General features: G+C 44.2%; 1 protein-coding gene across 1 annotated transcript in view; it reads left to right on the top strand.

Annotated features, from left to right (window-relative positions):
- sdc2 (syndecan 2) overlaps positions 1-1,913 on the top strand; it is a 15,966-nt gene extending 14,053 nt beyond the window's left edge. The window contains exons 4-5 of the mRNA XM_081612251.1: positions 1-69; positions 1,139-1,913. The exon at positions 1-69 is cut by the window's left edge and continues 61 nt beyond it. Coding sequence (XP_081468377.1) covers positions 1-69; positions 1,139-1,302 — 233 coding nt within the window. The 3' untranslated portion in view covers positions 1,303-1,913. The remainder of the gene's footprint in view (positions 70-1,138) is intronic.
- Positions 1,914-12,341: the final 10,428 nt, after the last annotated feature.

The raw sequence follows: 12,341 nt of genomic DNA, 5'->3' as shown, positions 1-12,341 counted from the left end.
CGGGTTCTCCTCTGGAACCCGTTGAAGTCCGGACTGAAAACCTCTTCCAGAGGACGGAGGTGTTGGCAGGTTGGTGCTTCCTGCGGTGTGTGGATGAGGTTGGGAGCATAAAGACGACCAGCGACCAGCTTAGAGCCGCAGAAAGACATAAAAACCTTCCGTCTGTAAATCTGTTCCGAAGCGTCAGAGTCCAAACTGGTCCAAACTCTGCAGAACAAAAACTGTCCTATGAAGAACCTTCTGCATCTCATCAATAATCAGTGAATCAGTAAATGATCAAACGTTCACAAAGGGATTGCTGCTATCGCATTTTAGGCTCCAAGAGGTTTGCCTTATGTAAAAATTAATGAAATTTGTTTATTTGCATCTTTTAATGTATTTATGATATTTCATATCTATGTGGTTAAACAAAAAATCAGCAGAATGTGGCATTTTAAACATTAGAATCATTGATTAATCGCCAGACAGATCGATTAATCGTCAGACAGATCGATTAATCGTCAGACTGATCGATTAATCGTCAGAATGATTGATTAATCGTCAGAATGATCGATTAATCGTCAGAATCATCGATTAATCGCCAGACTGATTGATTAATCGTCAGAATCATCGATTAATCGGCAGACTGATCGGTTAATCGTCAGAGAGATTGGTTAATCGTCAGACTGATCAATTGATCAATTAATCGTCAGACTGATCGATTAATTGTCAGAATGATTGATTAATCATCAGAATGATTGATTAATCGTCAGAATGATTGATTAATCGTCAGAATGATCGATTAATCGGCAGACTGATCGGTTAATCGTCAGACAGATCGGTTAATCGTCAGACTGATCAATTGATCGATTAATCGTCAGACTGATCGGTTAATCGTCAGAATGATCGGTTAATCGTCAGAATGATCGATTAATCGTCAGACTGATCGATTAATCGTCAGAACGATCGATTAATCGTCAGAACGATCGATTAATCGTCAGAATGATTGATTTCTAAATGACTCGTTAGCTGCAGGTTGGATCAGACGACCTCCACCTGCGTCGGCGCGTTCTGACCCGTCCACATGTGGCCGGGACTAAACCGCCGTGTGGCCATATGACACCAGTTTAACCTTTGACCCCGTGTCTCTCTCTCTCAGCCGTTATTGCAGGCGGCGTGATCGGCTTCCTGTTTGCCATCTTCCTCATCCTCCTGCTGGTTTACAGGATGAGGAAGAAGGACGAAGGCAGCTACGACCTGGGAGAGAGGAAGCCTTCGGGAGCAGCCTATCAGAAAGCTCCGACCAAGGAGTTTTACGCGTGATGTGGAGCCGCGGCGGCGCCTGCCGGGTCCAACAAGCAGGAACCGTCTCACTGAAGTGGCCAGAGGAGAACTTTTCTTAGAACTTTCTTTGTTTCCCCAGTAAAGCCAGAGGTTCTGCTCGGCCCGGAGTTAACCCGTTTGTGTTTTAGCATGTCTAAAGACGAGTTCACCTCCTTCACCTGTTCCTCTCCAGGTTCTAGATCACCAACTGTTCTCACCCCACACAGCCTCTCACACCGATCAGAACCCAAAAACTGCTCCAGTCCAGAACCCATAGGGATCCACTCCAGGGTTCTGGTTCTGGTTCTAACAGGAAGTAGATCTCTGCGCTCCTCTTTATTAGAACCGGAGAACCACAGACTCACACGTTCTGTTGTTTAGTCGCGCTCTTGGTTCTGAGCTTTCAGTCCAGTTGTTTCTTGTGTATGTAAAGAAAAATGAAGTTATATATAAATGTATATTCACAAATGTCTGAAACCCTCAAAGTGCCTCCATGTGTCCGCGCTCGAGCGGTCACGGATCTCTGGAACGTTTTTTAGTCGTATGAAGCTGACTGTATTGTTGTACGTGTAATCTGAACCAACACTACTGAATAAACTTTGTGGCCTAAAGTCCGACTCCTCCTCCCTGCACATGCGCTAACGGCGGAGCTAGTCCTTCTTTTAGCGCTTTAGCATTTTTGCTCACTTTAAAACGGCTAACTCTCCTAGCTTCCTCTAAATAAATTTTCCAGATAAATTATAAAATGCTAAATTTATTCTTTTGTTTCAGTTGAATAAAGTTCAAAGTTTTGGTCATCGACTGACATTTAGTTTCATTTCCTCTCCTTTTGTTACATTTCCCAGAATGCATTGCTGTACAGCAGTTAGCTGTCCCACATGTTTTCTGACCAAAGCTGTTAGCAAAACTCAACTACTAAACTAAAAAAGGGGAAAGTTTGTTGCAAAGAATCACTTCCTGAAGCGCAAACGTACAGCTTGGTGTGTAATAACCTCTTTAACCCCACAGAGGGCGCTACGCAGTGTTGTAGCATGTTTTGTCATTTGTACATAATGTGTATCAGAATAGCTTAATTTAGCGCTTTAGCATTAGCTTCTGCTGGAAACCATGTTGTAGCACTTTATTGTTGGCAGAACTAATGTTGATGATTAGCACTTTAGCATTAGCTTCAGATAAATACCATCTTGTTGTAGCGCGTTAGCGTCAGCAGAACTAGTGTTGATGATTAGCACTTTAGCATTAGCTTCAGATAAATACCATCTTGTTGTAGTGTGTTAGCGTTAGCAGAACTAGTGTTGATGATTAGCACTTTAGCATTAGCTTCAGATAAATACCATCTTGTTGTAGCGCGTTAGCGTCAGCAGAACTAGTGTTGATGATTAGCACTTTAGCATTAGCTTCAGATAAATACCATCTTGTTGTAGTGTGTTAGCGTTAGCAGAACTAGTGTTGATGATTAGCACTTTAGCATTAGCTTCAGATAAATACCATCTTGTTGTAGCGCGTTAGCGTTAGCAGAACTAGTGTTGATGATTAGCACTTTAGCATTAGCTTCAGATAAATACCATCTTGTAGCGCGTTAGCGTTAGCAGAACTAGTATTGATGATTAGCACTTTAGCATTAGCTTCAGATAAATATCTTGTAGTGCGTTAGTGTTAGCAGAACTAGTATTGATGATTAGCACTTTAGAATTAGCTTCAGATAAATACCATCTTGTTGTAGCGTGTTAGCATTAGCAGAACTAGTGTTGATGATTAGCACTTTAGAATTAGCTTCAGATAAATACCATCTTGTTGTAGCGTGTTACCGTTAGCAGAACTAGTGTTGATGATTAGCACTTTAGCATTAGCTTCAGATAAATATCTTGTAGTGTGTTAGCGTTAGCAGAACTAGTGTTGATGATTAGCACTTTAGCATTAGCTTCAGATAAATACCATCTTGTTGTAGTGTGTTAGCGTTAGCAGAACTAGTGTTGATGATTAGCACTTTAGCATTAGCTTCAGATAAATACCATCTTGTAGCGCGTTAGCGTTAGCAGAACTAGTGTTTATGATTAGTGCTTTAGAGTTAGCGCAGCTGACTCTTTAGCTAGCAGTGCTCGCCAGCTTCACTTTTACTTTGGAGTCTTCAGAGGATCCAGGTTCAACAGAAGCTGTCTGTCCTCAGAGTAAAGGGCGACGTAATGAAATTTCACATCATCGTTCAGATTATTTTCCACCTACGTCTGAGTCTGTTTGCCTTCTTTATCCTCAGCTAAACCCGTCCTCTGGTCGGATTATGTTCCGTCAGGACTGATCTGTGGAAAATCAGAATTATTCTGACTGTTGGAGACCTGATGAGTTAATAACCCAGTTCCAGAGACCAGCCCCCCTCTGGGCCTCATTTCTCTGCAGAATTAATCCGCTCTGTAACCGGGTGAGATTAGGACGCTGCAGTGATATGCCGGAGCACATATCCACAGAGGATTACTCATCTGCTCGGTGATAATCCCCTCAGACTTTAAGTAATGTGCTGCAGGGAATTACAGGCCGCCTGTCATCTGAAACATGGCTCCAGCAGCCCAGCCGTTTCTGCGCCTCCACGGCTCAACTCAACCACAGGAGCCTTTCAGTTCGGGACGGTTCTGCAGGTCCCAGCAGAACCGCCGCACGGCACAAAGACGGCAGTTTTACTAACGCGGCCGGTGTGATCAGCTGGTGTCGGTATCATGAGATTACAGGCCGTTTGTAAAATTACAGGCAGAAATTTACAGCTATAATTTGGGCTGTTTATCCAATCATAAAAGAAAAAAATCATTTTTCCACCATGTTTTTCATTCATTAGTAATCTGTACATTTAGTTACTTAGATCCAAACTAAATAGGATAATTAAAAAAAAATTTACCACCAAATATTAAGGTAGCAAGCAAAATATATAGCCGAGCTAGCTAAATGTTTAGATTGGTTGGTTAAATATTAAGTAAATATTTACTGTAAACTAAACATTTAGTTCATAATATTTATTTTGTAAACTAAATGATTAGTTTTGTTTAGTAGCTTAGCATCAGCAGAGCTAAGATTCTTGTTAGTGAACCTAAATTTTTTGATTAGCTTTGGCTAATAGCTGCTGCAGATGTTATTCTGTTACATCCTGGGCGGCCATTTTGAAAAAGGAAGCCCGGGATCAGGAAAATGTGTTTTATTTCTACGGTTCAGAAAGTATAAGCAGTGATTTGATACCAAACATTCATCTAACCGATGATTACGGTTTTCCTGGACAACCGCGGAGGCCATCTTGAAAAATAAAATAATCAGTAAGTATCATTTCTTTATCCAGTTTTATATGATTTGCCTCCAAAATTGTTTGTCTGTGATAAATATTTGAAACTTCAATGAAAAATAAATACAATTTCCAGAACAATCATTTTGAAAAATTGCCGCCATTTTGATATTTTTACTGGCTAATGGATGATTTTTGATGAAGATCAGATTATAAATATAAAAATCATTTCATCTCTTCATATCTAACTATTCATCTCTGTGATTAGTCTCTAAATATCCGACTCGTTCTCATTTAATCCGGATTTAAAAATGATCTCAGGAGAGAAACGCTGTTCTCATCTTCCTTCATCGGCGCCTCGGCATCGTTTCACGACGCTCAGACGAGGACGGAAACACGGAAACACGAGCTTGTTTCTGCGTTAAAGATCCGTCAGCTGGTGGTTCTGGTGGTTCTGCAGAGGCCCGGTAGCTGCAGCATCTTCACGCTGCGCCTCCATGAATAAAACAAAGCTGTTGGGTCGCAGCAGAACCTGACCGGCGGTCTCACTCCTCGCCCTCTGTGAGGATCATAAATCCGGCTGAGCTGTGAAACAAGCCGGGTCTGTTTCTGAGTGAGAGCCGGAGCTGGAGGGGTCAAAGCACGAAGCAGCAGATCAGCGCCAAACTAAACGAGGAAGCAGCTGCCTGGAGTCTGCGGGAACACTTCATCTGCTCGCTATAAAAGATTCAGCCGGTCGTATTTTTAGTCCAAGGCCGCCTGCCGTCATCAGGAAGAACTCTGGGTTCAGGTTTTACATTTTCCCACTGATGGCCTCCAACTCGTCTCAACGTTCAAATCAAACAATTCAACTAAGTGGACGGTTTGCTGTGAGTGGCTGAGATCAGAAATAAAGCAAAGGCTGCCTTTCCTCCTGATGGTCCGGTCGACCCGGTTCTACTGGAACCAGAACTCCATCATCTGCTGTGGTTCTGAGGCAAACCAGCCTGTTCCCCTCCTGGCCTGTGGGGGCGCTGCACCAAGAACCACTGAAGGAAACGACACAAAAACCTCTGAAGACGCTGAGAGCAACTTCCTGCTTCACCAGATGGAAACAAGATGGAGGATTTTAGCGGTTGGAGGATTTCTCTTTAGGCTAAAGACCAGGAGCCATTTCTGCTGCTAGCGCTAGGCTAACATGTTAGCTTTGGTTGGATTTACCCAGAATGCCCTGCGCTGCGGTTGGAGGATTTCTCTTTAGGCTAAAGACCAGGAGCCATTTCTGCTGCTAGCGCTAGGCTAACATGTTAGCTTTGGTTGTGTTTACCCAGAATGCCCTGCGCTGTAGTCCACTTCCTGCTTCTGGATCGGTCTCCGCTCCGCTTGGCGTTCACTTTCAAAGTGAACCAGAGTTCACTTCAACTGAACCCAGACAGGGGTCAGATGTCGGAGGTCAGTTTTTCTTCTGGTGCAGAATTATGACACACGTCTCACATTAAAGTCGGATAAAATGCGACGTGATCATTCAGACTGCAGACGTCGAAAATGATCAAATCCGAGTTAATTTAGTTAGTTAGAAGATCAGAACCGGGTCGATCAGGTACGGAAAAAATGGATGATGGAAGCTGATTGGTTAATGAAGACACTGATGGAAGCTGATTGGTTGATGAAGACACTGATTGATGGAAGCTGATTGGTTGATGAAGACACTGGTGGAAGCTGATTGGTTGATGAAGACACCTTCCAGTAAATGCGTTCTGAACCAGAACCAGTGAAGAACCTTCAGGCTTCGGTTCTTGATGATGTCATGGATCATCCAGTTCTGTTTGTTGTTAATCTGCTTCTGTTCCTTTTCATGTTTAATGTCTTCGGTTTCTGATCTGTTTTGTAGTTTTAGTTTGTCTCTGCTGCTCCTTCCTGGTTCCTCCAGGAACCCCTGACACCTGGTGTCAGGAGGGACAGCCGCTGACACCTGGTGTCAGGAGGGACAGCCGCTGACACCTGGTGTCAGGAGGGACAGCCGCTGACACCTGGTGTCAGGAGGGACAGCCGCTGACACCTGGTGTCAGGAGGGACAGCCGCTGACACCTGGTGTCAGGAGGGACAGCCGCTGACACCTGGTGTCAGGAGGGACAGCCGCTGACACCTGGTGTCAGGAGGGACAGCCCCTGACACCTGGTGTCGGGAGGGACAGCCGCTGACACCTGGTGTCAGGAGGGACAGCCGCTGACACCTGGTGTCAGGAGGGACAGCCGCTGACACCTGGTGTCAGGAGGGACAGTCGCTGACACCTGGTGTCAGGAGGGACAGCCGCTGACACCTGGTGTCAGGAGGGACAGCCGCTGACACCTGGTGTCAGGAACTATAGCCGCTGACACCTGGTGTCAGGAGGGACAGCCGCTGACACCTGGTGTCAGGAGGGACAGCCGCTGACACCTGGTGTCAGGAGGGACAGCCGCTGACACCTGGTGTCAGGAGGGACAGCCGCTGACACCTGGTGTCAGGAGGGACAGCCGCTGACACCTGGTGTCAGGAGGGACAGCCGCTGACACCTGGTGTCAGGAGGGACAGCCGCTGACACCTGGTGTCAGGAGGGACAGCCGCTGACACCTGGTGTCAGGAGGGACAGCCGCTGACACCTGGTGTCAGGAGGGACAGCCGCTGACACCTGGTGTCAGGAGGGACAGCCGCTGACACCTGGTGTCAGGAGGGACAGCCGCTGACACCTGGTGTCAGGAGGGACAGCCGCTGACACCTGGTGTCAGGAGGGACAGCCGCTGACACCTTTAAAGCTGTTAATTCATCATCAGCTCTCCTGATTATCAAACAGCATAAATGACGGCGGCAGGTGAATAAATGAGTCTGGCCTCCTTCCTCAGGCCCACTGAGGAGAAACGTCCCTCATCTGTCTCCGTAGTCCCATTCATCCCAGCAGGAGTGCGTCCTTCAGAGCCACTCGTCTGCGCCCGGCTTCGCCGCAGCTTCCTGGAGCAGAACGCCGAGCGTCAGACGTCATCCTGCGGCTTACATAACCTCTGAACAGCTGGGCTTTCACATCAGCCGGGATGAAGAAGTTTGTGTGAGGAAGCTCTGAGTGGGCTTAATCTGGGCGCTGAGCCTGATCTGTGTGGAGCGTTTCGTCATGGAGACGCTTTCTAACGAGGACAGACGTGATCTCACTGCAGAGCAGATGGAAAGGAGAAGAACCTCCGACTGAAAGTACAACCTGGACGTACTTTGGTTCTTTCCAGAGAAAGGGCTTCTCGGGTTCCTGCCTTTGCGCTCTGCAGGAATAAAAAGGCTGATGAGACAAAAACTGACTGAATTCAAACTAAATGTTTAACTTTCACTTTTTCTCCTTGTAAGACAGACAATAATTAATGTGTCTAAAGAATCACATCTTACTAGTTAGGCCAGATGAATTTGTACAAACAGCTACGGGGTCAGTAATAATTTGAGTTATTTAGCTTGTAACAAGAGAGAAAATGTATTATTTTTACCAATTTTTAGTTTTTTACCATGTCATTCAGCTTAGTATTTAGCTCTGAGCTACCTGAATTTGCATATTAGCTAATATTTGGCTAATACGCAAATTCACTTCCCAAAAACTGGAAGTGAACTATCAAAATAAAAGCGGGTCTTAGGAATTTGCATATTAGTTAAATATTTTGCAGTGATCTGGAGCTAACTGAATATTTAGTTAGCTTTGAGCTAGCTGAATATTTAGTTAGCTTTGAGCTAACTGAATATTTAGTTAGTTTTGAGCTAACTGAATATTTAGTTAGCTTTGAGCTAACTCAAAGTATTAGTATTTAGCTTTGAGCTACCTGAATTTGCATATTAGCTAATATAATAATATAATTAGCTTATATATAAACTGAATATTTAGTTAGCTTTGAGCTAACTGAATATTTAGTTAGCTTTGAGCTAGCTATTTAATTTCACTCTAGCTAGCTTTGAGTTACATATTTAGCTTCTAATTAAATATTTGGCTTGTTAAATTAGCTAAAATGTTGAAGCTTTATATTTGCCTTTCTAACTCCAATATGTAGTTTGGATGTAAATATTTAACGTGCTAACTTCATATTTTGTTTGCAATGTTTTTCTTATTACAGGCTAAAAAAACTAAATTATTGCTGTTCATTTTTGACTGTAGCTTTACAGCCTCATGACTTATTTTTTTAAGTGTTTTTCTTTCTTCCCAGTCTTTAGAAATGTTTTTCCAGAGCTTCGTTGTGCTGACAGGTTTTATTTGTGACCCAGTGAACAGAAATGCAGGATTCAGACTCATTTATTCACCAGTCGGTCATAAATTTCTGCTGGGATTTTTCTCCTCTTGTTGTTCAGGATTCCTGCCTTCCTGGTTCGGCGCCTTCCTGTTAGAGCCGCCCCGTGGCCCGGGCGGGCGGCAGCCGCCCCGTCGCCCGGGCGGGCGGCAGCCGCCCCGCCCTTCATTCTCACCTCGCCCTCCGTCTGGTCATTCCTGCCGTATCCATGGAGACAGAACAGAACCAGAACCCGTTAAAGCAGCAGGCTCAGGTGAGCTCCGTTCAACGTGTCATTTCCTCTCATTTTAGGCTGACAGGAAGTCAAAGGTTGTCCAGCTACTATCCCATGTGATTGAACTAGACCTTTCAGGAGCTGCAGTGCCGCTGCTTCACTCTGGATCTTCGTCAGGTGGGACGTTTCATCACATCGATCACTTCCTGTTCCTCCATCGATCACTTCCTGTTCCTCCATCGATCACTTCCTGTTGCTCCATCGATAACTTCCTGTTCCTCCATCGATCACTTCCTGTTGCTCCATCGATCACTTCCTGTTCCTCTATCGATCACTTCCTGTTCCTCCATTGATCACTTCCTGTTGCTCCATCGATCACTTCCTGTTGCTCCATCGATCACTTCCTGTTCCTCCATTGATCACTTCCTGTTGCTCCATCGATCACTTCCTGTTCATCCATCGATCACTTCCTGTTCCTCCATCGATCACTTCCTGTTCCTCCATCGATCACTTCCTGTTGCTCCATTGATCACTTCCTGTTCCTCCATCGATCACTTCCTGTTCCTCCATCGATCACTTCCTGTTGCTCCATCGATCACTTCCTGTTCCTCCATCGATCACTTCCTGTTGCTCCATCGATCACTTCCTGTTCCTCCATCGATCACTTCCTGTTCCTCCATCGATCACTTCCTGTTGCTCCATCGATCACTTCCTGTTCCTCCATCGATCACTTCCTGTTGATCAATGACAGTGCAGCAGCTAAGTGAATATTTCGGTAAACATGTCTCCCATTCAGACGCAGACGCTTCCAGGTTCTTTTGGAGAGAAAATTAGCCATTGAAAAATACAAGATGGCTGCCATTTTTCATGACTGTCATCAAGAAAAAATATTTTTCTACTAAATGTTCCAACATTTATCACAGATGAATACTTTTGGTGTCAAATTATAATTGGACCCACAGAAATCCTGCATTGCAATTTTTTGGGTTTTTCAAAATGGCCGCCATAACTCATGAAAAACTAATTTTGCACTAAAATCGCCAATTCAATGTTTTTGTTGTCAAATCATAACGTACATATTTTGAACCATAGAAATCAAATATATTTTCTTGACCTTGTGTTTTTTTTGTCAGATTTTTCAAAATGGCCGCCAGTTGTAATGGAGGATAAATGTTTGCAGTAAAATCGGCAGCAGTTGGACACAGTTAACCAAAACGTTAGGTTTCTGGTTTTCCTTCATATAGTTACTTTAGTTTTATGAAACATTTGATGTCACATAAAGTTTATCTGAGTAATGGCGGCCATCTTGAAAAACGTTCAATCCCTGAAATTCATTTGATCTGATCTGATTGTGTTTCACAGCAACATGCTGTAACTTCTGCATAACTCAGACGTTTGGATAATCTGAGCGCCTCTTAATCTGTGAATTCAGGCGAGTTTATTGGCTCATTAATGCGAACTGTAATGGTTTCCATGGTGACTAACGGGTCGTGCCTCTCCATTTCTCCTTTATTGGTTTGTTTTCATTTGTTTTCAATAAAAACGTAACAAACAGATGTTAGAGCTGGATCTCTGTGGATGTCTGGATAATGTTCCTTTGAGCTGGAACCTCTGGTCAGGCTTTTATTTTGACAGGCAGACATACCTGTATATTTTAACTGCTGGTTAAAGAAATAGCGGCTGAAACGGCCGCCATGTTGGCGTGTCGTCACGTGACCAGATCGTTCCAGCTGGGTCGATATTTTTATCTTCCTGCTTCTGCTGCAGCCTGAGAGACACAGAACACCAACCACTGAGCAGAGTTCAGGACTTTCTATGAACCCAGACACTCACACACACTCACACACACACACTCACACACTCACACACACACACACACATACACTCACACACACACACACACACACACACACACACACACACACACACACACACACACACACACACACACACACACACACACACACACACACACACACACTCACACACACACACACTCACACACACACTCACACACTCACACACACACACACGCACACACACGCACTCACACACACACACATACACTCACACACACACACACACACACACACACACACACACACACACACACTCACACACACACACACTCACACACTCACACACACACACACACATACACTCACACACACACTCACACACACACACATACATGCACACATACACTCACACACACATACACTCACACACACACACACACACACACACACACACACACACACACACACACACACGCACACACACACGTTCTTTTGGTTGCAGCTTCGGTTTATGTTGCAGCCCAGAACCTTTTTAGCTCTGGGAGTTTTATTTAGCCCCACATGTAAAGCAGCCGGTGAACACATGAACGTTTCCAGTGACAGCATGAAGGCTGCAGGAGTTTCTGTCTCTGCTGATCCGGTTCAGACTGCAGACAACAAATCAACTCTGACCATCTGGAGCACCTCAGGGCTTTGACGTGAGCACTTCTTGTTTTCGCCACATTTTCTCCACTGGACAAACCTTTAAAACATTTCATGATGTCCACCATTTTTATGCAGACGACATGCAGCCATGCAGCCAGGACTCCAGACACTCGAACGACAGAAACGCAGAAACACACAGACACGGATAAACAAATTAAAAATAAAAGCTGAAAACTAACATTCTGCTGCCGTAGAAAATAGAAGCAAAAACCTGAAATCAGCTAAAATAAACCCAAACAAAAATGCTGGCAAAGGAAGAGGAAAAGGGAAAAAAGCTGCAAATTATGGAAGCATATAACTGCCAGAACTGGGAAATAAATTCAGGAGAAACTTTTTCATCAAAACGAGAAAACCTTGTAAAAATGTGAATCTTTATAGTTTCATACCACATTTTAATGAGAATCTTTCTCATTTTAAAAAGACGAGTTTTATATTTCATTTTAACGAGATGTAAAAATGTTCTCCTGTGACACAGCTTGTTAAAAACATGAAGGATCTCGCTGTGACTCTCCTTCCTCTCTCCATGTTTCTTCTAGACGACATCTAAAACCCAAGAGGTGTTGCTGTTTCACCTTTAAACAAGACACCGCTCCTGATTTTATTTCCAAACTCTGGCAGTAAAGTGCTTCCGTAGAAAAAAAGGCAAAAACAACAGAAAGTATAAAAAGCCGCGAACTCGCTCAGGAAGTCCTCCAGACCACTAGGGGGAGTCGACCTCCACAGCAAATGAAGCCAGACTCTCAGGATGTATGGAAGAACATTGGAGGAAAAACTACACGTCTCCTTTTCAAGCATTC

Source organism: Poecilia reticulata, chromosome 11, assembly GCF_904066995.2.
Source record: "Poecilia reticulata chromosome 11, P_reticulata-male-v2, whole genome shotgun sequence".
Taxonomy (NCBI): Eukaryota; Metazoa; Chordata; class Actinopteri; order Cyprinodontiformes; family Poeciliidae; genus Poecilia; species Poecilia reticulata.
This window is presented reverse-complemented; position numbering and strand designations above follow the sequence as displayed.